We start from the raw sequence: 27263 nt of genomic DNA, 5'->3' as shown, positions 1-27263 counted from the left end.
TTGCTACCTGGTTATTGAGCTATAATAATTTATAGGAAATGTATTCAACCAAAAGAGCAATTCAAAGAATGAAACCTTTTTTAAAAAACGTCTCTGAAAACTTTTTTTTCTGGTTGAGAGGGATGAATTTAAAAGGCATATTGGGTTAGAAGTAGTGGGATCCCAGGAACCTTTCTGAGTCTGAAAGTCTGGGTGAGTAGACTCAGATTTCTTGTGGGGAAGGATAGCGGACACTGGTGAAGAATAAGGGCATGCTAACCACCCTTTGCTTCACACCAGTAAGAAGAAGCTGGCAATCCTGCAGCAGCAGGTGCAATGCCTCTCCCTGCTCTGGCAGCTCTACAACCTGGAGGCCACGGCCAGCAGCCGCAGGTTTGCCTGCCTGGCCACTCTTATGCAGGAGAATTCAGCCAAGGAGTCTGCCAGTGAAGCCCAGGTAAGCCACCCTTGGTTTACCTATGTCCTCACTCAGAAACTTAAAATGCTAGGGGGAGAGACCCTGCCAAGTCCCTGGTTAAGTGTGGTTCCACGGTAACCCAGACTTAACGGGACACCACTGATCTTGTGTTTGAGCAGGGTTCTCAATTTGCAGTTTATAGATGGGCTTCCAGGTACGAAGCTATCTGTGAACTCTCTGAACTGAATGTTGACTTTTGTGTGTATGTTCAAAAGAGCATTTGGGGAGTGATAGGAAGTAGGGAAGGGATCATAGCTTTCATCAGATTCTCAAAGCCAGTGGTCTAAAAAAAGGATCAGAATTGCTGACTTAGGAAAAAAGAAGAAAGGCTTCCTAATTTTAGTGTCCATCTGTCTATATCTCTCTTTTATCCATCTGCTCAACAAATATTTGACGAACACCTATTCTGTGCTAGGCACTGATCTTGGTTCCAGGGAAACAGATAAGTGAAATATGTCGTATGTTAGGTGATAATAAATACAATGAAGAAAAATTACATGAAGACCAGAGGACATGGAGTTTTGGGAACTGGGTGCGGGGTGGGGCGGGGGGGGGATGCAATTTTAATAAGATGGTAGGGAAAGCCTTACTGAGCAGTTGGCTTGTGGGCAACTATCTGAAGGAGATGAGAAAGTAAGCCACATGGCTATCTGGGAGAAGAGTGGAGAGGAAGAGGGCATAGCGAATGCACAACGCATGCCCTCTGTGTTTGAGGAACAGTGTGACTAGAGGGGAGGGAGGAGAGGTGGAAGAACCAGGAGATGAGTCAGAGAGTCTAGGGAGGGGGATGGGAGGTGGTGCCGGCCTTGTAGGCCACTGTAGGGGTTTTGGCTTTTACCCCAAAGAAGGTGGGAAGCTGTTAGTGGCTTCTTAGAAGTGGAGTAACCGAGTCTGCTTATATTTTAATAAGATTATTCTATTGGAAACCTAACGAACACGGTGTTTCAAGAGTGTCATCAATGATGTCAGATGTGCACGCAACTGATAACAGAGATCTAGGCAGCAGTTCTGAAGAGTTCTAAGGGGCAAGAATCAGAGGACTTAATTAGAGAAAACATAGAAGAGGTGCAGTTTGGCCAGTGTTTTGAAGGGGAAAGTCTCGGATTGGGGAGAAACAAGAGGTGCAGATGGAGAAAGTGGTTTGTTTCAAGAACAGGCAGTAAGAATGACCAAATTAGAAGTGTAGGGGTGAGAAGGAGTGTGTTTTCCTAGCTGGAGTTGAGGTGAGTGGTGGGGCCCCCAGGAGTGCTGACTGAGTGAGCAGCAAAGCATGCAGGGGGCTCTTATGCAGGAAAAGGACGAGATGGAGATGCATGCAGCCTGGCTGTACAGCCAGAATATTTACCCCATGTTTGTTGCCCTGCAGGTTGTCTCTACCTACGTGGCCCTCTCCCAGTTCTCCCAGAACATGGGTGACAAGGAGAAGTGGCTGCATTGTGAGCAGATGGCCATTCAGAAAAACAGCCTGTGTTGGTTCTCCAGGGAGGGATTGTTGGCCACAGCCCAGCTCATGCAGGCCTTGGCCTACACCAAGCTCTGCCTCGGCCATCTTGACTTCTCCATCAGGCTGGGTAATGGGGCCTGACGCTGGTGGGCCTAGGGCTTTTAGAGAGGCCAGGTTCACCTCTAGACCTCACATGATGCTCTTTAACCTCCTTAGGTTTTCAAGCTCGTGAGATATGCAGACACCTCAAGAAACCAGCTCTGGAGAATCTGGTTCTCTCAGTTCTCTTCAGATCTGCATTTCTGAAGAAAAAGTATTAAGATCATTTTCTGTCCTTTGTATTTGTTGCCTTAGAAGGGAGGGTATGATCTTCCAGAGAAGCTTAGAGTGGAGAGGGAGAAACTGTTCCCTCTCCACAGCCAGGACTGTCCCTTCTCTAGTCACTCCAGGAAGCATTGTCTTAAGTTTGAGGGGTCAGGAGTAGAAATGCAGAGTCTGAGCTACCAAATATTCCTTTTTTCCCCCATTTTTCTGCAGGGAGGTAGGTAATTGATCAAGACCCTGGAAATTGTCTCAGAGTCATTTTCCCACTTCCTTTGCCTTAGAGACAGGTCTGATCCCAGGCACAGATGCTCTCTCTATAAACAGAGTTATGGAGAGGAGATTTAGGGGATATTAGGCTGCTTTGAAGGTGTAAGATCCCCTCCTCTCCTATACCGTCCTCCCCATTCTCTAGCTGGTCCCAGTGGCTCTGTCTCTCGGCAGATTTGATCTGTGTGTCCATGTGCTGGAGAGTCAGTGGGTGCTCATTTCCCAGGGTCATGATGTCCTTGGCCTGGCCTGCTTCTATTCTGCTTGCTTAGATCTGCTGCTCTATGGAAAAGGTAAATTTGTGCCGGGCTCTGCTGTACTCCTGAGGGATTCAGACCTCAGGTGGGGCCCTGGGTTTGGAACATAGGCAGTCATGAGCCCGTCCCTTAGGCATGGCCTCTGCTCCTGGCCTCTGGTTCCTTAAGGTCTAGGAACCACGTTGTGATTCAGGGATGTCTGCCTTTCAGGTGCTGTCTCCTCCCCTGTACCACACACCTTCTATACCACTTCCTACGTGGACAACTTATACTAACCTGGTTACTTTCTCTCTCCACAGGATGGCTGTGTCGGCCCTTTGGGGAATGTCTGCATTTCATTCAACATTACGAGCACAGCTGCATTCTAAATTCTCAGAGCAATGTCATGCTGGGGGTCCACTCCTCTCTGGCCATGTGGTAATGTGGGGTACCAGCATGTTACTCAGGGCTGTGGGAAAGGGTAGAAGTTTGAAGACACCATGAACTCATTGAAACTATTGCCTTTTGCCCTTCCAGGCAGGACTGTTCCACATCTCCAACCCACTTCTTTGTTTTTGTTTTTTTTTAATACATTTATTTTTTTGTTGTTGTTGTTTTTGGCTGTGTTGGGTCTTCGTTGCTGCACGCGGGCTTTCTCTAGTTGCACCGAGCGGGGCTACTCTTCATTGCAGTGTGTGGGCTTCTCATTGTGGCGGCTTCTCTCATCCAACCCACTTCTAAAGACCACCTCCCATTTACCCCCCATCTTATTTGTAGGGTTCTTCTTGTCCCTTAACAGGTTTGGGCTTATAGATTAAGGGTTCGGTTTAGAGTTACATTCAAGTGCAAGATAACCCATGGCAAGACTGAATGTCATTGGTTTCCTTTTAAGTCTCCTTACATATGAGTTAGTAGCCTTGGCCACTTACCAGAATCACAATTCTGACTGTCCAGGAGATCTTAGAGCCTTAAAAAGTGACAGTTCTATGAGAGAGCCATGGTTGGTAAGCAGGGGAGAGAGCTGAGAGCTGTGATTCTTCCCTTTCAGGTTTGCCCAGGACTCACAGTGGAAGCTATTTGAGCACCACTTCTCCAAGGCTCACCAGTTGGTGAAAAGAACCAATGCCTCACTGTTTGGTTCACATGGCTTTGTCCGATTCCTAGAGTGCCATGTGCTAATGTTACAGAAGATGCCAGAGGGTGTCTTCGCACATACTGCCTCAGAGACTCCCCGCCAAACCCTCAAGGTACCTGTCTCCATTACCCCTCAACTAACACCTAAGTTATGGTACTCTTTCTGCCACCTGCATCTCTCCCTTAGTCTTCTCCTTTCCGCCTCTGTCTCTTTTTCCCCCTTGAACCCTTTTTTTACTCTGCCTAGAAAGTCTTTCCACCTACCTCATGTATCCTCCCAGATATTCTTGCATGGTCAGGACTGGATTCCTTAACTTTCTGGATTTGCACAGCTACTACCCAGTACCATTAAAATGTTAACACTTAGCCCTTCTCAGTGGACCACTCTGGCTCAGTCTATACTGTCCTCCCTGCATCCCTGCCTTCTGAGTTTGACACATCTCCCTGCATCCCTGCCTTCTGAGTCTAAAACATTCCAGTCCCTCTGTATCTCAAAACAGACTTTCTGGGCCTACTTTGCCATCTGGGCCTACTTTACTCCTTTCTGTTACCCCAGCCCTGAGTGAGTATGCTGAGTGGGGACTGCTGTAAGTTCTGATGGAGTGGAGTGGAGGAAAGAAGGTACTAATCCCTGAGCTAATGGACCTTCGCTTCCTTTCAGTACTTTAAGGAGTTCTTCTCTCGATGTGTGACCTGCCCTGTCTATCACCAGTGGGTCTCTGAGCTTAAAGCCTCTGTAATGAGATGTGGAAAGAGAGAGTCCATGTCCTTGACTAACGTCATCAGACCTTTTGACACCTGCTTGACCAGGATTTGGATAGAGGGAGAATTCCTGGAGGAAAATAACTCCTTTGAAGGAAATTTGCAGAGTAAGCATTCCTTCCTGGAACCCTTGTCTGAGAGACATAAAGAACAGTCTCAGATTCTTACTCACAAGCAGTCAAAGACTGTACCTCCAAGTAAGAAGGGACATGCAGATAATTAGGATTAGTCCTTGCTCCAGAGGTAATTGTCCTTCTCTCACAGTGCCGGACCCACCCTAGACAGAGACCCCTTATATTGTTGAACAGTGTAAGAGCCTCTCTTGGCCCTTTGTTTCAGCATCTATAACCCTTAGGCATAGGAAGTTCCTCCCTGGTCCCAGCTTAAACAAATAGATTGTTCCCTTGGAGTAGCTGGATGGTTACTAAGGGAGAAAGAAGGCCTTAGAAACCACAATGTAATGTCTGTGAAGGTAAATGATAAGATATGGGCAAGTAAAAGAGAGGAAAGAATATAGTTTCTTGCTTTAGGGCCCAGCAAATCTCCTCCTCCAGGCCATGAGTTAAATTTGTAATTGCTGAGGAAGTTCTTTGTGTTTGTATTATTCTTTATGTTCCTATTTTCAGGATTTGTCAGAGTGGCGGATGTCAAGGAGAATAAAGATGAAGAAGAAATTCAAGAATGTATATGTTAAAACAAACAAACAAAAATCATCTGAAGGGACCATGATTCTTTCATTACATGTAATACAAAGATATGCCCCCAAGTCTCCTTTTTAAGATACTGTATAGTATACATATTAAATATGCTAGCCTTTATCTATATCTTTGTCAAAATAAAAGCCTGTGTTTCTAAAGCATGAAACTTAGATCTTTCTTAACTCTTAACAGTCGGTAATGCAACTATGGCAGAAATTAGAATCAGAGCTAGACCGGAGGCCAGGGAGGCTTTGAGATGAACTGATTCCATCTTATATAATAAGGTAAGATCCATTAACATAATCTTTTCAAGTTTCTTCCATGTTGTAGAATTCCTTTTTGTGGCTGAATAACATTCCTTTTTATGTATATGCCACAGTTTATCCATTTATGAGCTAATGGATATTTGGGTTGTTTCCACTTTTTGGTTATTATGAATAATGCTATGATAAACATTTGTGTACAGGTTTTTGTATGAACATATGTTTTCAGTTCTCTTCAGTATATACCTAGGAATGGTATACCCATTTCTGTATGACAATGGGTCATACAGAAACTCTCTGTTTAGCTCTTTAAGGAACTGTCAAATTGTTCTCCAAAGTTGCTGTACCATTTACATTCCCACCAGCAATGTGTAAGCATTCCAGTTTTTCACAAACAATTGTTATTATTTGTTTTTTTGATTATAGCCATTCTAGTGATTGTGAAGTGGTATCTCATTGTGGTGTTGATTAGCATTTCCTTAATGACTAATGATGTTGATCATTTTTTTATGAGCTTATTGGCCACTTGTATATCTTCTTGGAGAAATGTCTATTCAAATCCTCTGTCCATTTGTTGTTGGAATATTTGCATTTTTGTTGAGCTTGAAGAGTTTCTTATATATTCTGGATACTAGACCCTTATCAGATTTGATTTACAAATATTTTCTCTCATTCTATAAATTGTCTTTTCACATTCATGATGGTACTGTTTTGCAGCACAAAAGTGTTTTGTTTTGATGAAGTCCAGTTTATCTGTTTTGTTTTTGTTTTTTGGTTGCTTGTGCTTTGGTATCATATCTTAGAAACCATTGCCAATCTTAGGCCACAAAGATGTTTTTTCTCTGTTCTCTTCTAAGCGTTTTATAGTTTTAGCTTTTATTTAGGTCTTTGATTATTTTGAGTTAATTTTTGCATATATTGAATGGTAAGTTTCCAAAGTCATTCTTTTGCATGTGGATATACACTTTCTCAGCACCACTTATTGAAAAGACTATTCTTTCCCCCATTTAAATGACTGAACACTCCTGTTGATTTATGGTTTTATGAGATGTATGGGTTTATTTCTGAACTCTCAGTTTTATTCCGTTGGCCTGTATGTCTATCCTTATGCCAATACACACAGTCCTGATTATTGCAGCTTTGTAAGTTTTAAAATGAGGAGGTGTGAGTCTTCCAACTTTATTATTCATTTTCAAGATCGTTTTGGCTATTCTGGGTCCCTTGCATTTCCATATGACTTTTAGATCAGCTTGTCAGTTTCCACAGTTTCCACAAAAAGGAGAGCTGTAATTTTGATAGAGATTATGTTGAATCTATAAATCAATTTGCAGAGAATTGCTGTCTTAGCAATATTAAGTTTTCTGATCCATGAAAGTGGCATATCTTTTCCATATATGTAGGTCTTTTTTAATTTCTTTCAGTGATGTTTGTAGTTTTTAATGCACAAGTCCTACACCTCTTCTGTTAAGTTTATACCTAAATAATTTTATTATTCTTGGTACTATTATAAATGGAATTGTTTTCTTAATTTCATTTTGGGTTGTTCATTGCTGGGGTATAGAAATAAAACTGATTTTTGCATATTGGTTTTGTATCCTGAAACTTTGCTGAATTCATTTGTTAGCTCTAAGTTTTTTTGGTTTGGGTGCACTCCTTAGTATTTTCTATATACAAGATCATGTTATCTGCGAATAGAGATAATTTTACTTCTTCCTTTCCAATCTGGATGCCTTTTATTTCTTTTTCTTGCCTAATTGCACTTGCTAGATCCTACAGTACAATGTTGAATAAAAGTGACAAGAGTGGACATGCTTTTCTTGTTCTCAACTGTAGGGGAAAAGTTTTTAGTTTTTTACCTTTAAGTATGATGTTAGCTGTGAATTTTTTATAGATGCTCTTTATCAGGTTGACGAAATCCCGTACTATTCCTAGTTTGTTGAGTGTTTTATCATGATAGAGTGTTGGGTTTTGTCAAATGCTTTTTCTGTCACCTGTTGAAGTGATCATGTGGTTTGGGGGGGGGGTTTCTGTTAATATGGTGTATCATATTGATTTTCAAATGTAGAACCAACCTTGCATACCTAGAATAAATCACGTTTTGTCATGGTGTATAATCCTTTCTGTTTGTTCCTAGGTTCTATTTGCTAGTGTTTTGTTGAAGATTTTTGCATCTACATTCATAAGGAATGTTGATCTGCAGTTTTCTTGTGATCTCTTTGTCTGGTTTTTGTATCAAAGTAAAACTGGCCTCATAGAATGAGTTGGGAAGTATTCCTTCCTCTTCTGTTTTTTGGAAGAGTTTGTGAAGGATTGGTTTTAAAATTCTTTCAGCATTTGGTAGAACTCACCAGTGAAGCCATCTGGGCATGGGCTTCTCTTTTGGGAAGTTTTTTGATTACTAATTAAACCTCTTTACTTGGCATTCGTCTATTCAGATTTTCTATTTCTTCCTAAGTCAGTGTCAGTAGTTTGTGTCTTTCTAGGAATTTGTCCATTTCATCTGAGTTATCTAATTTGTTGGTATACAGTTGTTCATAATATTTCTTATAATCCTTTTCATTTCATAAGGTCAGTAGTTCTCCTTCCACTTTCATTATTCCTGATTTAGTAATTTGAGTCGTCTTCTCTTTGTTTCTTGTCCAGTCTAGCTAAGGTTTGTAAATTTTGTTGATCTGGTCAAAGAACAACTCTTGGTTTTGCTGATTTTTTTCTATTGTTTTTCTTTTCTCTATTTCATTTATTTCTGCTCTAATTTTTATTATTTCCTTCCTTCTACTTGCTTTGAGTTTAGTTTGCTCTTCTCTTCCCAGTTTCTTCAGGTGGAAAGTTAGGTTATTAATTTGAGATCGATCTTTCTTCTTTTTTTTTTTAAAATACAGGTATTTACTACTATAAATTTCCCTCTAAGCACTGACTTTGCTGAATCACCTAAGTTTTGGTATGTTGTGTAATTATATTCATTCATTTCAAAGTATTTCTAATTTCTCTTGAGATTCCTTTTTCCTGTTTGTTATTTAGGAGTGAGTTGTTTAATTTCCACATATTTGTGAGTTTCCAAATTTTACTTCTGTTATTGACTTCTAATTTCATACTGTTATGGTCAGAAAACATACTTTGTATGATTTCAATCCTTTTAAATTTATTTAGACTTGATTATGGTCAAATATATGGTCTGTCCTGGAGACTGTTACATGTATGCTTGAGAAGAATGTGTATTCTGCTGTTGTTGGGTGGAGTGTTCTATAGGTATCTGTGAGGTCTAGTTGGTTTATAGTGTTGTTCATGTCTACTCTTTCCTTGCTAATCTTCCACCTACTTGTCCTATCATTTTTGAAAGTGGAATATTGAAGTCTACAACCGTTACTCTTTGTTTATTTCTCCTTCAGTTCTATCAGTTTTTGCTGTATTTTGAAACTCCGTTGTTAGGTACCCATATGTTTATCATCATTATATCTTCTTAATGGGTTGAGTCTTTTATCATTATAGAATGTCCTTTCTTTATCACTAGTAACAATCTTTGTCCTAAAGTCTATTTTGTCTGATATTAGTATAGCTACTCCAGTGTTTTGTAGCTAGTTTGCATGATTTATGTTTTCCCATTCTTTTACTTTCAGCCAACTTGTGTTTTTCAATCCAAAGTTTGTCTCTTAGAGACAGCATATAGTTGGATCATGTGTTTTTTAATCATTCTGCCAATCTCTGCCTTTTAATTGGAATGTTTAATCTGTTTACATTCAGTATAATTACTGGTAAGGTAAGATTTATGTCTTCCATCTTGTTATTTGTCTTCTACTTGTCTTATGTCTTTTTTTCTCCTCTATTCCTTCACTGTCTTTTGTTATATTAAATGAGTTAAGTTTAATTCCCTTGTCATCTCTTTTACTATATAATTTGTGTTATTTTCTTGTTGTTGGGATTACAGTTAACAATATAGTTCAGATTAATACCAACTTAATTTCAATAATATACAAAAACTGATTCTATATAGCCCCATTCCCTCCCGCCTTCTTCATATTGTTATTGTCATAGAAGTTACATCTTAATAAATGGTGTACCTGTCAACACAGGCATATAATTATTGCTTAATGAAGTTGTCTTCTAAATCAAATAGGGGCAGGGGAAAGCCATTTTTCTTGAGTAAATACTCCTTGGATTGATGCAAGCCATTGGTTAATTTCCAGAGTTCTGAAAAAGTTGATTCTATTTTTGCCAGTTTTCTTGTTTCTTTTATGGAGGAGAGAATTTTCAGAGTTCTCTAACCACTTTCTTTTAAAATCACTCTCAATGTACTTTTAACTTGTATTTCCCTTAGATGAAGTTAAACATCTTTATTATGTTTATATTTCTTTTTGTGTGGGCTATAGGTATGTATTCTGTGACTGTATTCTATTAAGTATTTGTTTTCTAGTTGATTTGTAGGGGTTTGGGAAATGAGCCATCTGCCTTTGTATGAGCTGCAAAATTTTTCTTCATTCTGTGTTTTGACTTTTGTTTATGGTGTTTTTGTCATAAAGGGAAAAGTATCAGTCTTTTCTTAATTTATCCTAATGTGTCAGTTTTAATGTATCTATGAATTCTTTTATGGCTGCTGAGTTTTGTGTAATACTTTAAAGATTTTTTTCCTCTAAGATTATTTTAACTATTCCCCAATGACCTTTCAAGTATTTTTTAAAATAAATTTTATCAAAATATAATTTACATGCAGTAAAGTACACCTATTTAAATGATGAGTTTTGACAAATGTAACCCATGTAACCACTACCACAAACATGATAGAGAACATTGAATCACCCCCAAAAGTTCTTTCAGGCCCCTTTAGAGTCATTCCCACTCTACCACCACCACCCGCGCAAAATACTCTTGTTATTTTTTTTCCTTGTGTTTATATCTGTGATGATTTTCCCCTTGTCATTTATTTCATCCATCTTCTTGAGTAAAGTTAGCTAACACTTTATTTCATTTTACTTCAGAGAATAAGCTCTTTTATTTATGTATTAGTTACGTCATTTTTCTCCTTTAAAATTAGCTATTTGAGTTAGATGCTTAATTCTTGTTAAGGGTGTGAATTTTCCTCTGAGAACTTCTTTAACTGAATTCCAAAGGTTCTGATATGAAGCAGTCACCTCACCATGTCACCTGCATTTTCTTTGCTTTGTTTTTGTGTTTCTTATAATGAAATTTAGTTTAGTATTTTCATCTTAGCAGTTACTTTTATACCTATGACTCTGGTTGGAAGTCTATGAATACCAACCAAAGCAATGATGGAATTAATATATTTCTCCTTCCCTCTTCTCTTCCAGCCAATTGATTATCTTAGTATTTTCTTTTGTATTGTTAAATATACCTTTACTTCTCTCACGTTCTAAAAAGTTCAAACTACATTCAGACCAGGTTAAGTTTCTCCCAGAGGGGTGCTTTTTAGACCTAGTCTGCCCTTCCCCCACATTCTCCTGCCCTCCCCCCCCCCCCAACCTTGCCTTCCCACCAGGCAAGTCCCCAGTCATCTTAGCCAGGGGAAATGAGGGCTTAGTTGATTGGTGGGCAGCTCCTGCCTCCCTAAGGGACAGAGTAAATTTAGGTTCTGTCACAGGCTGAGACTCTATCAGAGGAAGCTCAAAACATCCTGCCAGAGCTTCCTGAAAATAGCATCGCTAGACTTACACAGTCCCTGCCTGTTCCTTCTCCTCAGATATCTAGACCAAGCTTAGGGCCCTTCCAGATGGTCCAGATGGCCAAAATCTCTTTTTGCTTAGTTCTCCGTGATTATAAAAGACTGGGTTCCTGAGCACCTCATCTTCTCCATTTAAGTCTCTCATCTCAGTATGGGCAAATATTTTCAAACTGAACAGTTGAGAAGAAATCATGGCAGAAACCTTAAAGGGCCTCCTATCCCCAGGCTGGACTAGCTTTCATTTACACTTAACCATGGCCATACCCTTACCATTTATTCCTCCTCCCCTCACCCCCATGCCCTTTTTCCACTGGACTCGTCCCAGGCTCAGAGTTCAGGCCAAAGGGAACAGAACTACCAGATGATCACCCAGTTGAGAAAGAGCCAGCTCTGGTAAAACTGATGTCTGCAAAGTTCTTTCATTTCCTGGTGCTTGAAAATCCTTTGTCCTGCCAAGGATTAAGCTTGGTATTTATTTCAGTTTCTGACCTTACTCCTGTTTCTTTTCAACTTCATCTCTCATACCCCATCTTTCCTGAATCTCCTTTAACTAATTATTATCCCCCTTCTCCCACCATATGTTGTTACATCATAAGATGTCACTTGTTTACAAGGTAGAGAGCAGAAAGCAGAAGAGATTTCTAGACTCGAGCAAATGACTCTATACTTTCAGGTATCCTGATAAAGGCAGGAAATACTTTTGAAGAAGTCTTCTTGATGCCCCTTAATTCAAACTGTGTGCAGTATTCTGACCAGGGAGGGAAACCACTTCCCCGCTAGCAGAACAGGCAGGAGATCATACAACACAAACTCTGGACGAGTGTTTTCAGTTCTTGGGCCATGTGAAGTCAAACTTGGGCCCTTTCCTTCCCCCTCAAGCATCAAGAGCTCATATATTATCATGTAGAGTTTATTTAGCCCTGTGGTGTAATGGCAGAGGAACTAGCATGGGGGGGGGGGCTTCCCCAGACACCTCAATCATTCCAAGTATCACTTACCAGGTGAGAAAAGTCAAGATACTAGATCAGATCCTAAAGACCCTAGTTGCTCTGATATCCTAAGGATCTAGGGCACAGACTGCGTGGATGGCTGCACAGAACCCTGGGGATGATCTCTGTGAGTTTACAGGATGGTGAACAGCTTAGCTGGGTGGAATCTCACTATTAGGTGGATCCTGGGCTGGCTCGAAGGAGGCTCCTCCACTCTTGTCCCCTCCAGGGAAGGTGACTGTGGCGTATGTCACAGGCTTGGAGCAGATCTCAGCCTTAGCAGGCAGAGGGGGCAAACAGGATGGGGCTGGGGGTGGGTGTTTCCCTGACAGGGAATCAAGAGGAAGGTTGGTGTAGGTGTTATTGTCAAAGGAAGGTGGCGAGTCAAGCCTAACATATGGTACATCCGATGGCAAGTCAGCAGCCAGTCCAGAGTCACTGATGTGGTGGACCACTGAGGAGGGGGCCTGTAACAAAAGCAGGCAAATCAGGCAAAGAGAAAATGCCTCCCTCTGCCCCAGTTCCCTTAGATGGGAAGCCTAGGACCAGACTGGATCTGTCTCTTCAATCCTGAGTATGTCAGTGGGCAAGAAGGCTTCACTTTGAAGATTTTCATGCCCCGAGTTTCTCTACAAATCTGGGAAGGTGGATAGCAAGGTGGGAAGGTAGGAGACCATTGTTGCCAAGTTTACAGCGTTTGGGAAGAGGGTTTGGACCTCTACTGGGTCACAGTCTTTTCTCCACCTCATCATCCTGGGACTTCTCAGTGATTGTGGCAGAGGGAGGGTCTGGGGAATTTGGCTGGGGGCCTGCGGAGATCTCTTACCGAGCCTGAGACTCCACTGCTCTGAAATCGTCCACAGGCAGAAAGCCTGTTCCCTGGCAGGACAGAGGACAGAAGCACAGTCTGCTTCTTGTGCTGACTCAGTGCCCGCCTCACGCCCTTCAGAAACTTTGGAAACCTCTGTCCTAGCCTCCACCTTCCCCACTCCCACCAGCAAAGTTTTCCCCTTCCATCTCCCCAGCCCCCACCCCCAGCCAGCCCTAACTCTCCCCCCACCCACTTACTGCTTCCACAGCTCCCCTCAACCTGCCTCAACACTCAATCCATCTCCCGAAATCCCCCACCTCCTCCAGTCACCTGTCCCCAATCCCACTGTCTCACCCTCTCCAATTCCTGTTTCTCCCCAGGCCGCCTCCCACTGAATCTCTTTGCTCTCCTCTACCCCTCAGCCATGGGAATTCTAGGGTCTGGGGACCCTTACTGAAGCACATCTGTAGGGGGAGCAGACCTAGATTCTCAGCCTTGAATTCAAGACTGGCTGATACAGGACCAGGGGGCCATTCTGAGATAGGCAGGTGGACAGCTACGTACCTTTCCTTTTGGCCATCACAGCAAACAGCACCACCGCCAGCACCAGCAGGCCCAGCAGGAGCACAGCACCCCAAATCAAGGGTCTGCTGAGAGACACAAAGGAGTAGGTGAGCTTAGCCCTGAGCCTGGCACGGAGCTGCTTGCCAGGAATCCTAGAGAAGTGGCACAGAGGTGCAGTTCTTGGTGAGCCACGGTTGGAGAAAGATTTTTGGAATGGAATGAGGAGGACAGACTCAGGCAGGGCAGAGAGAGACACTATCAGGGTATCCTGGCTGGAGATCTGGGATGAAGGGGTCAGTGCTGAACTGGGAGGGAAGTCTGTCTGTCTGTCTGCCTGGTCAGAAATTCCCCAGGAGTGGAAAGAATCATAAAGTTTCTTTTCAGTTTAGTCTGGGGCTCTAAACAAGCCGTATCTTCACCACCACCCCTTCCCAGCTACCCAAATAACAGTTCTTGTCAGTACCTCTTCTTATCTCGGCTGGGATCCAAAGGGCTGGCACTGCCTACAGGATCTGAAGAGGAGATGTCAGCCAGACTCCCGACCTGATGGGTCTCCTCGTCCTTCTCTTTCAGGCCAGGAGCTGAGTCAGAAGGAAATACTTAATGAGAACATACCCATTGTGGGCAGGGTTCAAGGGCCTATTGAGATCTGAGGGACTGGGGGAGTAGAGCTGAGGAAGGAGAAGTCCCAAGTAAGGAACACAAAGAAGCGGTGCTTGGGATATTCCTTAGGGGCCTCTCATTCTGGAGGTCAGGGAATGGCCTCTTTATGTCTTTATCTGGTTGTGAATATGCTCACTTTCCCCTTTACCACCAGCTCCCAACCCTCCCCCCCTGCATTTCTTCTCCACCTGCTCCCCCTGTACCCAGGCTGCTCAGACTATGCAGAAACCCTACTGGGTAATCTGTGCCCACCTCCCTACCCAACCTCACTCATCTCATTGGAGACCTTGCTCCTGGCTCTCATCACTTGTTCTCCAAAGGGGCCTCAGCCCAGCCTGCTAGACCTCTCCACATACCTGCAACCCTGTGACCGCCCCTGCAGGCTGGCTGAGCCCCACCCCAAGCTCTGCGCTCAGGAGCTAAGGAACTTAGGGTCAGCCCTGATGTGACACAATGCCAACTGATCCTTGCTGAGAGCCTTGCTTGGACCCTGAGACTTAGTTTTGTGACAAGGTTTCTGTCATCCCAACAACATGCTTAACTTCTGTCTGTGGGACTCAGGGTTGGTTTCTCTGGGCCTGAGGATCTGCCTTGGGAACCCGGGCAGTCCTTCTAGACCCTCTGAGAGGAGAGGCTTGCCATGTTCTCAGAGATTCACCATTCCCACTACCCAACCCATTCCAATCCAGGAACTGGAGACGCTATGGCCCCAATCTTGCTGCATATGTCCTGATCTCCTGGAGTTTTTTAAATCACCCACATCCTCCCTAGATACTGTGCTCTACCTGCCTGCCTGAACATCCATTCTCTACAGCTGTTGGGGTCCTCAGCACCTGCCCCACTTCAGGCACCTGTCTCCCTGCCACGTATTCCCAGTGCATTGTCTTGTCACAGCTTGCCATTTAGGGAGTTGTAATCTTGAGTTACTAAACCTTAGTGTCAAGGAAGAAGGAGAACAAAGGATGACTAGGGTTAACAGAAGTATATTTATAATATAAATAATAATTGTGGACTCAAGAGGGATTCTAATGAGAGCTTAGTCCATCCTCGTAATTAAAAGATGGAGAAAAAACTGAGAGAAGGAAAAATGCCTTTCTTAATTTCATTATTTTGGGCATTTGGCACAAATTACTTGAAAAAGGAAGACCTGAAAATGAAAACAATGTCAGCATCCACAAGTGCAAGGTAGGACAGTTTCTGCTTCCTCAGGTAGCTGACCGCGTTCCCGACAGAGCACTTCTTTTTTTACAATATCCTATGTTTATGGGAAAAATTTACTACTTTAAAATGTACTTTCAATAAATACTTAGACATGAGAAAGTTATAGCTTGTGAAAATGAAACCTGGGAACATAGTTTCTATACTGAAAATAGGGTTGAGAATATTAACTGTTCTCAACCCTATAATATTAACTGTTGCTGACACTATTTTCTGTTTGTAAAACTGAATGAGTTGAAGGAATTCAGGCATTGAATGTACCCTGCCTGTAGGTGAGGCACATACTAGATGCTCAGTGAAGACCTATAAAATTAAATAAGATATAAATTCAATAGTTTTTAAGCCATCAGACTTGTTATTACAGCAATAAAAACCTGGAAGATGTAAAAAACTTAATTCCAGTTGATATGTCTGAATTAAAACTTTGTTTAAAACATTTCTAAGCAAAATAATAGCATCAAGTATGTTGAAAATGCTGGACAAGGAGGCCAAGGCCCTGAGTGGGGAAAGAGAATTTGCCTTCCTGTGGGGAGACCCACTTGTGCGGGAGGGGAAAGGGGACTGCTGTGTGGCTGGTTTATCTCAGACTTCTCACCCAGTTTGGTTTCCGTTTCCTGCAGAGCTGTCAAAAGGATATCTGCTCCCAGTTCCTCCCCCACAAGGGCCCCTACCCACCAATGACCCAAGAGCAGCTGGTGGGGCAGGAAGGCAGGTTAGAGCAGTGGTGGCCAGGCTGAGATAACTCACCTGCAGGGAGCACATCCAGACTGATTCTGTGCACAGTCTGGGGCCCTGAGATTCCCTCTACCACGCAGCCGTACTCTCCGGCATCCTCCTCCTGTAGGGTAACCATCTCCACCTGGAGCAGGCCACCCCCCAGGTCAGTGAGAAATATGCGGCTGCTGGCTGGGGCCCTGCGATCCACAGCTGACGACACCAAGGGCTGGCATCCCTCTGGCAGGAACCGGCACCACACCTTTCGAGCCTTGACATCCTGGAGTCGGTAGTGGCACTGCACCAGGATGGAGCTCCCCACAGGCGCCTGCAGCACCTCAGGGAGGCTGCCAGCCGAGCCCTGGCCTAGGGAAGGAAAGTTGCAGGGATGTTGGACAGGGCACCTCCTGGCCCACCCACTGCATAGGGGCACAGGGATCTAGAGGTCCACCTTGTGGGCCTACATGTTATTGTTGCCATGGTAATGCCCGTTATTCCTGGGCGTGGAGCGGGGTATGTGGGGACCCAGAGTGCAGCTCCTTCTGAAGCTTACCTGCTAGTCCCAGGAACAGCAGCAGGAGCAGGTTGGGGCCCATGGCTGGGCAGGGAGATGTCAGCTCTGGGGCTTGCCTGGGCACTGACACAGCATTTCCCTGGGGGCAGGAAACTTTTGCCTCAGACGGTCACGTGGGGTTCTCAGTGACCATGGGCTGGGAAGCAGGCACTGGTGGGCCCCTCCATGGGTGGGGAGAAGGAGCTCTTCCAAGCCCTGGTTGGTTCAGTGCTCAGGAACAATCCCTGAGGGTAAGAATGGGCAAGGTAGGGTGAGAAGACCCAAGGAAAAACAGAAGGCTGGGAGCCTGCCCACCCCTAAGGAATGAAGAGCGGGGGGAGGATTGTGACAACCAGAGAGCATTAGAGAAAGGGTGAAGATGGTCCTCAGGGTATTCCAAATATAGAATCCGATGAGGCAGAGCTGTGAAGGAGGGAAGTATAGTGTCCTTCTCATGGCCCGAGGCCATCTTGATTTTAAATTCTGTGTGAGTGCCCCACCCAAGTTCTCAGGAGATCGTCCAGGAAGCCCCACCTTGACCGTGCGCCCTGGGCTGGCCTGTCTTCATTCCCTCAGATGCGCGCTCCCTAGACACTTTGAGTGTGGACCACGTGCTCCAGTTCTAGGATTTGCGTTATTGCTTTGATAATTAGTTGGATATTGAACCTCATGTATTCATCTCATCTTCATAGCTTTTCTCTCTCAGTTTCCATCTTTTTGTTCTGATTCCTAGAAGATATCTTCATCTTTTTCTTCCATCCCTTCTCTCCTTGTCCTTCAGATTTTTATCCCTTAGTGCTTTTAATTTACAAGACTTGTTATTCTCCAAGCATTTCTTATTTATAGCATATTATTTTTGTTTCATGAATGCATTATCCTCTTTGTTAGGAGACAGTTCTCTATGAACATTTTCGGGCCTTCCCAGGAAAGGGCACTCACCAAGCTTTGTTCCAGGGCGATTGAAGAGCAAACATGCCTTGGGAGTTAGAGACAGTGTGTCAGCTCCAGAGAGATTTGCTTCCATCCTTCCCCTCCCTCCCTGGAGAAGATTAGTTCATGTTCCAGAGTGAAGACCTCTCTGTCTCTCTCTCTGTCTCTCTCTCTGTCTCTGTCTCTGTCTCTCTCTCTCTCTCTCTCTCCAGAGAGGAAGAAGGGCCAACATGCAGATGTTCTATATAAGCTCCAAGTCTCATAATTTGGGGTTCCTGTCCTATGACACAAACCCACTCCCTGCACAGGGACCATCTGGCCCTCATTCACGTCACCTTGTGCAGAACTGGGGTTTGGGGATCCTACATGGAATGTGAGTAATAAACCTGCTGACACCGGGGGAGCACCAGTGCTCAGAGAGACAGGAGCAGTCAAGGTGGGGATGGCTGGGAGGACACACTGCTCTGACCTAGATGGTCACACCTGGAAAGGGGCATGAAAAAGCCAGCCTCCCTCCCTCCTCTGTCCTCTTTTCTCTCCTCCTCCCCTCTCTCTTCCTCTCTCCTTTCTCCAGGAGCAAGGGAGTTGAGAATGGGAAACTGGGAGCAGGAGCCCGAGAAAGCCGGCTTCTGCGTTAAGCTGAGCCTCATGGACATGGTGATGGGGTGACCAGCTGTCCCTGTTTACCTGACACTGGGGGTCTTTCCAGGAGACAGGACCTTCAGTGCTAACACTGGCAGAGTCTCCGGCTAACTGGACAGATGGGTCTCCCCAGTGAGTGATATGGAAGTACGTATATCTGTCCTGCCAGCATGTATCAAGCTTTCTTTGATTTCCTTACAAGAAAATTATTTTCACACTAACAAGCCATGTGGGAGCATTGTGTGAGGAGGAGACCTCTCTTCAATATTTACTGAGTGCCTAAAACAGATATGGTAGGTGCTGGGTGCCTAGGACAGAGGTGGCCAGGATCCAGGGAGGTGTCCTATCATTGGGCATTAGAGAAGAGGAAGGAAGCCAGCGCTTATCCAGGACCTACTATGTGCCAGACATCTGGCCAGGACTTTAATGTTATTCCTTTCAATCGCATAAAAACCCACCAAAGTAGAGTTGTTTTGTTTTGGTTTGCTGTTGGGTTTTTTGTTTGTTTTTACATGCAAGGACCCTGAGGCTCAGAGGAGTTAAGGAATTTGCTTAAGTTTTCTTAGTAGGAGGCAAACTTGAAATTGGAAAACCCCTTCTGTTCAGTGTGCACTCCAGAGAGTCCAAGGCAGGGGATCCCGGTGGCGATCTGAATCCCAGGGTAGATGTCTCTGACATGGCAGAGCAGGCAGGAGAAAAGGCTGAGTTCCCAAGGGGAGGAAAGTTCCGGCGGCACTCCACCACCAGGCACATCCTGGAGCCTCCCCTTCCATCTCATCACTCTCGGTTCCCAGACCGGGCGGGAGCGAGGGAGGTGCAGGGGGCTCAGTTTGGGCTCTTCTCAGCCTTGGCTCCTAGACTGTGCCTGTGTCTGCAGGAAGGAGACGACTGCCCCAGGACCCGATGGGGAAGTTTCATGTGCCGCTGAGTCAGGGACACCAGGGAAACACAGACTGGACCAGAGTCCTGGAGCTGGGGACAGAGACGGCAGAGCAGCCTAAGCAGGGAGTGGGTGAGGCAGGGCTGGGGCAGGACTGCAATTAGGGGAGTGATGTGTTGACATGAGGCTGGAACACAGGACTGCATCAGGGGCTCCTTCCCAGTGATTCAAAACCCCAGGTACCCACACCCAGCTTAGGGGGCAACGCAGCCCAGTGTGGCCATGGCCACAGGGGCTCCTGGGCTTCCACCTCCCTGAGGCCCAGGACAGAGAACCTGAGGATGTGGCCAACTTGCTTCCTCCTCTTCGGGGCAACCCACTCTCAGGGTAGTGTCCATCCCATTCTCCTCACTCCACCTCAGGTGGCGTGTGTGTGTTGAAGAGAGAGAGAAGGTTCCCTGAGCTGCCTGGCACTCTTCCCCCCTTGCTTCCTCAAAGCGTTTCTCAAACGGTTCCTTCTGACTGCTCTTCAGAATTGCATCATCCCCCGCGCCTTCTGCACTCCCCGTACTCCTAACCATCTGACTGACTGACTTACTCTGTTTGTCTGCTCTCTTCCCACTAGAACATGGCTCTGTGTGGGCAGAAATCTTTGCTTGTTTTGTTCACTGTTATGTCCCCAATGCCTAGACTAGTACCTGGCACGGAAAATATTTATTGAATAAATATACAAATAAATGAGTAGGATTGAGCTAGAGGGAAGGACATCTTGAACGCCAAGTGAAAGTAGGATTTCCAGGCTCTACGAGGGACTTTGGGTAAATCCTTTCCCTTTTGAGTCGCAGTTTCCCTTCCACAGGATAAGGGGCTTGCACCAGTAGTCCCCAGCTCTGGTTCGCTGCACTCTGCAACCCAGTCCCTTGCCATTTCTCCGGAGGCGGAGTAACATGATAAAAGCAAACCTCTAGGTTTGCTAGAGGTTTGAGTCAGCTGGGAATTGGATGGACTTGAGGGGGGTGGAGGGAGGAAGGGGGCCTGGGGCAGGGGGCCCAGCAGTAATCCTAGGAAACTGATGGACAGGAGGCAGGAGGAGGAGAGGAGAGGATGCTAGAGAAATTCCACAGGAGGAGGCAGGGCTTGGTAATCAGATCTCTGGGAGGGAGAGAGAAGAATAAAAAGATTGGCCAGTTTGGAGCCTGTGGGAATGGAGGGACATGATATCCTAAAACCCTAGGCCCCAAGGAGCCAGACCTTTTATCTTTTCCTCATCTGAATTCACTCTCCTAGCCCTGTAGCAAAAGAGACCTTCATGACGCCCTAAACCATCAGTTAAGCATGAAGTCTTGGATTTATTTGTGAGAGTGTTTAATGTCCAATGTCCAGAGTTGGTAGATGTCCTTCCCACCTCCCATGCACACACGCACACACACACACACACACGTGCACACACGCACAAATCCCTGCTTCCAGGGGCCAAGAGAAGCAGGGTACAGGCAGAGTGGCCTTTTGCGAAAGCAGAACCAGGAGACTTGGTGGCCAAGGGGCGGGTGTGCAGCAGGCTGGGGTGGTCCGTGCAGACCTCTCCTGGGCCTCTCCTCCACCGTGGGTCCTCCTGTCACGTGTCTCTCAGCTCTGCAACAGACAGAGTACTCACTTGGCCCCTCTCAGCACCACCTCACCAGCCCCCAGCGGCCACCGTGCTCTCCAAGCTCACCTGTCAAGGTTTGGGGCTGGTAACCTGGGTCATGGCCACAGTCCAGCCCACTGGCATGGGGTGTCCTCCGTTTCTGCCCATGCCAGGCTGCAGCCCAGAGAGCGCTGGCTGCCAGAAGCTTGCTGAGAAAGATGCAGGCCAGGAGGAAAAGGATGGAAATGGGTGGGAAGGGGCTCTCCTCTTCAGAAAGTTTCCTTGGAGAAAAAAAAGAGGACATGTGGGAGGCCATGAGGGGACCCACAGACTGGAATCTGCCCTCATAGAAGGAATGGGGAGACACGAGGAGCTCCGGGGGTTGAGGATATCTCCCCATCCAGCACCATCCCTGGATGAGGCTTTGCGGGGCTTGGGGGAACCTGTAGTCAGGAGACCTGAGTTCCAGGCATGGATCTGCCTGCTGACTGCTTTTAAACAGTTACCTCCCTTGCTGAGCAGTTTTCTGCATGATGGTGTGGTATGGTGTGTGTGTGTCTGCATGCACATGTGCACTTCATGGTTATACTCACAGTGTTTAAACACCAATCAAGAACCAGTCGGAACTGATTCTGGTCCCATCAGGGAAGCAGGGGTCTGAGGGTACCAGTTTTGTACTAAAATACTCAAAGTTTCATTGTTGCTGAATTGTGGAGATGTCTGAGGGCTGCCAGGGAAGGGGGTGGGAGGCCGACCACTCAGCAGTCTTGGAGCAGCAGCTACTTACAAACTGTTAGGGAAGTTTTGCAATATTTTAACAACTGGCACAGTCATACCAACACACACTGGCTGGTTGGAGGGGTGTTTAGACAAGATCACATGCAGACACTTTAGTGTCTCATTGCCTTGGAATTTGTACTTCTGGCACGTGCCACCCCCCAGCTGCCACCCCATGCCTTGGCTCTGCAGGGTGGAGGTCTGCCCAGGGATTTTAGGAAAGACCTGTCACTATACCTGGAGATGCTGTGCTCCACCTGGGCATCCTCAAAGCGCTCGGACTCCTCAGGGATCCAGAGATCTCCAGGGTCCTGGTAATCAAGGGGGTCTGTGGGAGACAGAGCCTGTGAGCTTCTAGCCCCCCTCCTTGATGCCACAGTGGGGAGAACCTCTCTGGGTGGGGGGAGGCTCTCTGGGACATGGCCCTGGGTGGATCAAGTTGTTAACCTCTCTGAGCCTCAATCTCCTCACCTGTAAAGTGGGGCAGTTAGGAACACCTTCTTAATAATAGTGTTGCAGGATACAGTGAAAGCATCCTGTGTAATGCCATCCCCTCACAGGAGCTCAGTAACTGCAGCTCCCACCCTCCCATCACACAGGGTCTTTAGGAGGATCAAACGAAATAATGGGCGTTTCCGAAAGTCCTGTGTAAACAGTCGAGCCGCCTGCGCCAGCTATGGATTATTGTTATTGTTGTTGTTGTTGTCCTTTTCCTGCTGTTCTCTTGGGAGTCAGCTGAGCCTTAGACCCTGATAGGGCTGAAAATCTGTGTGTCCTCGCACCCTACTCTCATGGTGGTAGAGTTTGGGGTCTAAGGCAGGCGGTGTCCCCCACCCTCCCCACCTTAGACAAATGTTACTTTCAACCTTCATTTCCATGATAAGGGGCCATGTTGGAGAGAGGAGTTGGACAAGGGGAGAGTCAGAAGAGGGACCCGTGACCTCAGATTTGTTCTCCTTTGGGACACAATCACGTTCCGGAGACACAGACAGAAAGCTTTCCTGAAGGGCATCCCCTGTGCAAACTCAGGGATGAGAAGGACCCCACCACTGCGCATCTCACCTAGTCAAGCCTGAAATGAGGATCCCGAGCAGTTAGCAGCAGGAGGCTGGGGCAACGACTGTCACTGACCCCCAAGCAATTTTAACTCTGTCATGTCATTTGTGTCTCATGGGAGCCCTGTGGGGTCAGCAGCACAGGCACCACGACCTCCATTTCAAGATGGGGAAATGGAGGCCCAGAGAGGAGAAGCACGTTGCCCAGGGTCACAGCAGTGTTCCTTTCTAGGGTTGTTTCTCTGTACCAGGTTGGTGCTTAATCTATGTTGGTAGGTCCGTTGGGTGGTTGGGTGAAGGAATAGGTGAATGTCCTCCTACTCCTTTAGGACCACCTCAGTGCTCACATCCTAACCAGATGCCAAATGGATAAAGCTGTTTGGGGGAAGCAGGACCACAGCTAGCTCATAAGGTGCCTTGGGCAAATTAGAGAACTGTACCCTTCCTGCAAGTGATGCAGTCCTCCACCAGGGAGCACAGCCTGGAGAGAGACAGCAGGGCTGGATGTGACCCCCTTGTGCAGTTAGCAACCTGCACAACTATCCACAGCGACCCTGAGTTGACCCTGAGTTGTGGGGTGGGGAGGGACAATATCCACACTGTGGGATTTCCCAGGGTCCCCAAAAGCCCTGAGGGTCGTCCTGTGCTCAGATACTAAAGACGACCCCAGGCCCAAGAGCAGGCCAGGGTGCAGTCAGCTGCCCACTTACCAGCCAGCACCTCCACCAGGACCTTCCTGAGGGTGTCGGCCTCGCTACCATGGAGACTCTGGCACTGATAGAGGCCAGCGTCGTGGGCTTGAAGATTCCGCAGAGTAATGGTGAGTGTGCCACCCAGGGCATCATCCGTGATGGCCGTGCTCCCATTGCTCCTCTTCAGGAAGGACAGCAGCCACGAGGGGTGAGTGCTGACCACCTGCTGGCACAGGCCCTCTTCACCCAGCTGGCGGCACCAGGCTTTGCGTCTCCCCCAGTGCTTCAAGGAGTTGTAGGGGCAGGAGACCCTCAGGGACCGGCCTGCCATGCCCTGGAACACCGTGGTGTTGTGGGCTCGGGATAGCTCTGGGGAGGAGACATTCATTCACTTACCAAATGTTTATTGAACACCTACTATGTTCAATGAACAGAAGAGACAGAAATCCCACACTTAAGGAACTCAGGCCTTTACACAGGTTGGGAGAAGGTGGTATAACCCAGGTATGTGTTTATAGGAAGCTGGAAACCAGGAAACCCGGGTCCTGGATCTGGCTTTATCACCATTGGACTTGCTGGACGTCTTTAGAGAAATAACTGACCCTCTCTGGGCCTATTTCCAGAGACATTTGGTCTTGAAGTTCCCTCCAGTCCTAGTCCACTCATGTTCTTCCTGTCACATGAAATCAAGCCCTCCCCTCTCCCACTCCATCTCAAGAGAGCAGGGCCAGTGACCCTCTCAGGCCTGGGGCTGGTCCCACGTGGGGCTGGGCACCCCCACCCCACGCCCTCCATCCTTGCTTCCTTTGCAGCTGCCCACGCTCATACCAGCACTGCATTCTCCTCTTTCTGACCTTTAGCTTCCAGCTTCCCTATTTCTGTGCCTTTGTTCCCCTTTCAGGAGGGATGCGTCTCAGAACTATTTTGGGAGAGACATGAGGCTGCTATTTTAGGGACCCTCCTTGGGGTGGGCTTAGAGTGCCAGTCTATTGCCAGGGCAGGGGCTATAAGAGAACCACCCAGTGCCCTCTGCCTCAGCCTCCCCTCTCTTCAACCACATGGTGACAGAAACTTGTAAAAAGGATTGGGGAGCTGGTGGCCTGTCTTTTGGAACCAGAAAGACCTGGTGAGCAGTGCCCCCTCCATACTACCCAGTCCATCCCTCTGCCTTTGGGCAGGCCAACGCATCCCCCTCCCTTACTCCACCTCCAGCCAAGAAGCTCCAGCTCCATTGGAACAGTCTCTCCTCTCACCCAGGTATGCCTATTGCTCTGGGGGAGCAAGAGGCACCCTTCCCCAACGAGAAAAGGCCATCATGTGCAAGAATCTGGGATGCCAGTCTCCCCAGCTCAATCACAAAATCTTCAGCCCCTTCACCTCCCATCCAGGGCTGAGGACAAGAGGACCTTCAGAGCACAGGAGGGGCACCCCAAAGATGCAGATTGCCAGTACCAGGTTCTTTTCTCCCTCCCACGCTGCTACTCTTCTGGGGCTAGTTAAGTGGTTCATAATTTTAGGGGCTCTTACCAGTGCCCCCCAAAACTTCCCCCAACTACTAGCTAGTGCCTGAGATGCCACCATCAGAACTCCTTCCCTTTCTAGGTGTCCGAATCCACCAGCCTCTGACACTTCCACGTACATGAAGAATCTGATGCTGGGGAGAGAGGGAGATGATGAAGAATATGGGACACAGTGAGAAGAGGGGGTGCGGGACATGCCGAGAATTTCAGCCATCTTCACACTTTGGCTCAGTGCTCCCTACCCACCCACCCACTTGCCATATACTCAAGGAAGGAGAGGGAAAGAAGGCAGCGGAGGGAGGGAATCCTACCTGTGACAAAGAGCAAGATGAGCAGCCCAAGAGACTCCATGTCACCCTTCCCTTGTGGAGGACAGACGCAGGGTGCCTTGTGCAAGATCTCGTCTTTCCCTTGAACTGCAGGAAGGAGAGGGTCAGGCTCGTCAGGCGCTGCCCACAGGAACCGGCTCCTGGAGGTTGAGTAATCATCAGAACTGGGATCTGGCTTTATGATTCAAGGAGGGGGAGTGGGGTGGGGGAGGGGAGGAGAGGAGGAGCCACCACTGCAGCCCAGCAGCGCGGTGCTGAGGATCCCAGACCTCCAAGAGGACAGCCCACTGTCCTGCCTGTACCAGCCTTCTCATGGTTTAGAAGACTACCCTTTCTCCATTCAGCTGCCTTAGTATCTTCATTGAAAATCCCTTGACATGTAGGTCTACTTCTTGACTGTCTGCTCTGTTCCATTGATCTACGTGTCTATCCTTTTACCAATATCACCCCATCTTGACCACTCTCTGTGGCTATATAACAAGTCTTGAAATCAGGTGATGTGAGTAATCCAACTACACTGTTCCTTTCCAAAATGGTTTTAGCTGTTCTAGTAATTTTGTTATGTAAATTTTAGACACTGTGTGTCAATTTCTCCCCCCTACACTCTCCCCAAAGCCTACTAGTCTTTTGATGGGATTACACTGAATCTGTAGCTCGATGTGGAGGGAACTAGACATCTGAACACTATCGAGTCTTCCAATCCGTGGACATATTTCTTCTATGGTTTCTCTCACCAGTGTTTTATAGTTTTCAGCCTACAAATCTTGCACATATTTTGTTAAATTTCTATCTAAGTATTTCATGATTTGGGTGCTATTTTAAATGTTTCTAGCTTTCTGTATCTTAGGCAGAAGCAGAACTCAGAAATCCCATGAATCTTTATCTTACTTTCTGTCCCACTTATGCCCCATTCTGACCTCTTCTTCTCACATCCTTCCTACCTGAGAAAAGCATATTTTTTATTCCTCTAAGCCTCATAGCAAAGGGCAGGTACCAAGAAATCTTTGCCAATTCATGCATATGAATTCACAGCGTGTGCACATCAAACTCTCTCTTCTCTTAGCTTGTGCTAATTTGTAGTTCAATCCCCTAATTCTCATGTCTGAGCATAGGAACATTTCTGCACCACCCCACTCCCAAGCACAGGGTCCTTCCTTTCCTTTTGCTAAATCTGAATTCAAAGATACCTGCCACTTCACACTTGGGCACAGAGATCTTTTCCCCTCTATTACATCATTCCAGCTGAATGCCATCATTCACGTATGCATGCATTATTCAACTACCATGTACGTGCTGGAGAACTCAGGTCTCTTGGTGCCTCAGTGTTCCTGGATACAGTGGTGACCATTGCTGAGGGAAGCCCTAGAACCAGAGGCATGACTGGAAACATGACATACTCCTGATGTCTAACTTTGGCTAAGACTTCACAGCTGCTGCATAATCCCTTCAGAATGTCTGGAAGTTTCCTAGTAAACTGCCTATAGCAGCTCTTCCAAATCGTCACTATCCTCAAATACACAGCTCTACTCCCCCTCCTTCCCTAGAAATAAACCAACATATGTGAACATCCTCACCCTCTTTCAGATTCTGTTATCCTCCTATCCCCACTCTCGCCCACCTGGGCGGCCAGAGAAGTACAAGAGTCCGGTCAGGACCATGGCCAGCACCCAGACAGGCCCTGGGATGGGAAAGGGTGTGGCTGCCAACAACTGGCAGGGAAATAAGCTTCTCGAAACTGAAACAACTCAAACTCTATCCAGGCACACCATCAGCCCAACCTGGGAAATCCCTTGCCCAGCCCTGCCTGAGAAGTGGGCTTGAGAGAGTGACTTTCAGTACCCACTCCACCCTTAGCTGGCACCACCAACCACAGACATTAGAGCCTACAAACATCATCTGCTGCTAAGCGGCCACTTAAGATTTCCTTTTCCCACTTCCCTCTTTGGTCCCGTCCTGCTTTTGCTCGATCTCATCTTCCTGGATCCAAACCCCTGCCTTCCACCCCCAAACTCTCTCTCACTTCTGATCCCTCACAGACTTGAC

The 27263-nt window shown here is 46.5% G+C and overlaps 3 protein-coding genes across 16 annotated transcripts in view; 1 reads left to right on the top strand and 2 right to left on the bottom strand.

The window, feature by feature from the left end:
• Positions 1-27263, top strand: part of LOC307192486 (adenylate cyclase type 10-like) — a 73164-nt gene that overhangs the window by 33250 nt on the left and 12651 nt on the right. For 7 of the 14 annotated variants that reach the window (XM_079933414.1, XM_079933413.1, XM_079933415.1 and 4 more), the window contains 5 exons: positions 280-436; positions 1824-2028; positions 2118-2214; positions 3049-3166; positions 3777-3947. In XM_079933414.1, the coding sequence (XP_079789540.1) occupies positions 280-436; positions 1824-2028; positions 2118-2214; positions 3049-3166; positions 3777-3809 (610 nt within the window). In that variant the 3' untranslated portion in view covers positions 3810-3947. Of the gene's footprint in view, positions 1-279; positions 437-1823; positions 3002-3048; positions 3167-3776; positions 3976-4523; positions 4732-5250; positions 5607-27263 lie in introns of those variants that run through there. The other 7 variants (XM_079933411.1, XM_079933418.1, XM_079933409.1 and 4 more) reach the window with 7 other exon arrangements.
• On the bottom strand, positions 11854-16811 carry TREML1 (triggering receptor expressed on myeloid cells like 1; the record flags this gene model as incomplete). The annotated part of the gene is made up of 6 exons (XM_079934272.1): positions 11854-12712; positions 13072-13124; positions 13621-13706; positions 14084-14186; positions 16249-16581; positions 16769-16811. 6 exons carry the CDS (start codon positions 16809-16811, stop codon positions 12398-12400), a joined length of 933 nt encoding a protein of 310 aa, XP_079790398.1. The 3' UTR covers positions 11854-12397.
• Positions 20880-25290, bottom strand: TREM2 (triggering receptor expressed on myeloid cells 2). The gene is made up of 4 exons (XM_079934076.1): positions 25203-25290; positions 23390-23740; positions 21862-21952; positions 20880-21128 (listed from the first exon to the last, which is right to left on the bottom strand). Exons 1-4 carry the CDS (start codon positions 25240-25242, stop codon positions 20885-20887), a joined length of 726 nt encoding a protein of 241 aa, XP_079790202.1. The 5' UTR covers positions 25243-25290; the 3' UTR covers positions 20880-20884.

The sequence above is a fragment of the Stenella coeruleoalba genome, assembly GCF_951394435.1.
Source record: "Stenella coeruleoalba genome assembly, chromosome: 10".
NCBI lineage: Eukaryota > Metazoa > Chordata > Mammalia > Artiodactyla > Delphinidae > Stenella > Stenella coeruleoalba.
This window is presented reverse-complemented; position numbering and strand designations above follow the sequence as displayed.

Bases quoted from the DNA above. Each gene is read 5' to 3' on its own strand.
- TREM2 (XM_079934076.1), bottom strand. From the start codon at position 25,242: ATGGAGTCTCTTGGGCTGCTCATCTTGCTCTTTGTCACAG. The intron at 23,741-25,202 runs GTAGGATTCCCT...TCTCCTCCCCAG, and splicing joins CATCTTGCTCTTTGTCACAG to AGCTATCCCGAGCCCACAAC. The intron at 21,953-23,389 runs GTAAGTGGGCAG...TGTCTCCCACAG, and splicing joins CCTGGTGGAGGTGCTGGCTG to ACCCCCTTGATTACCAGGAC.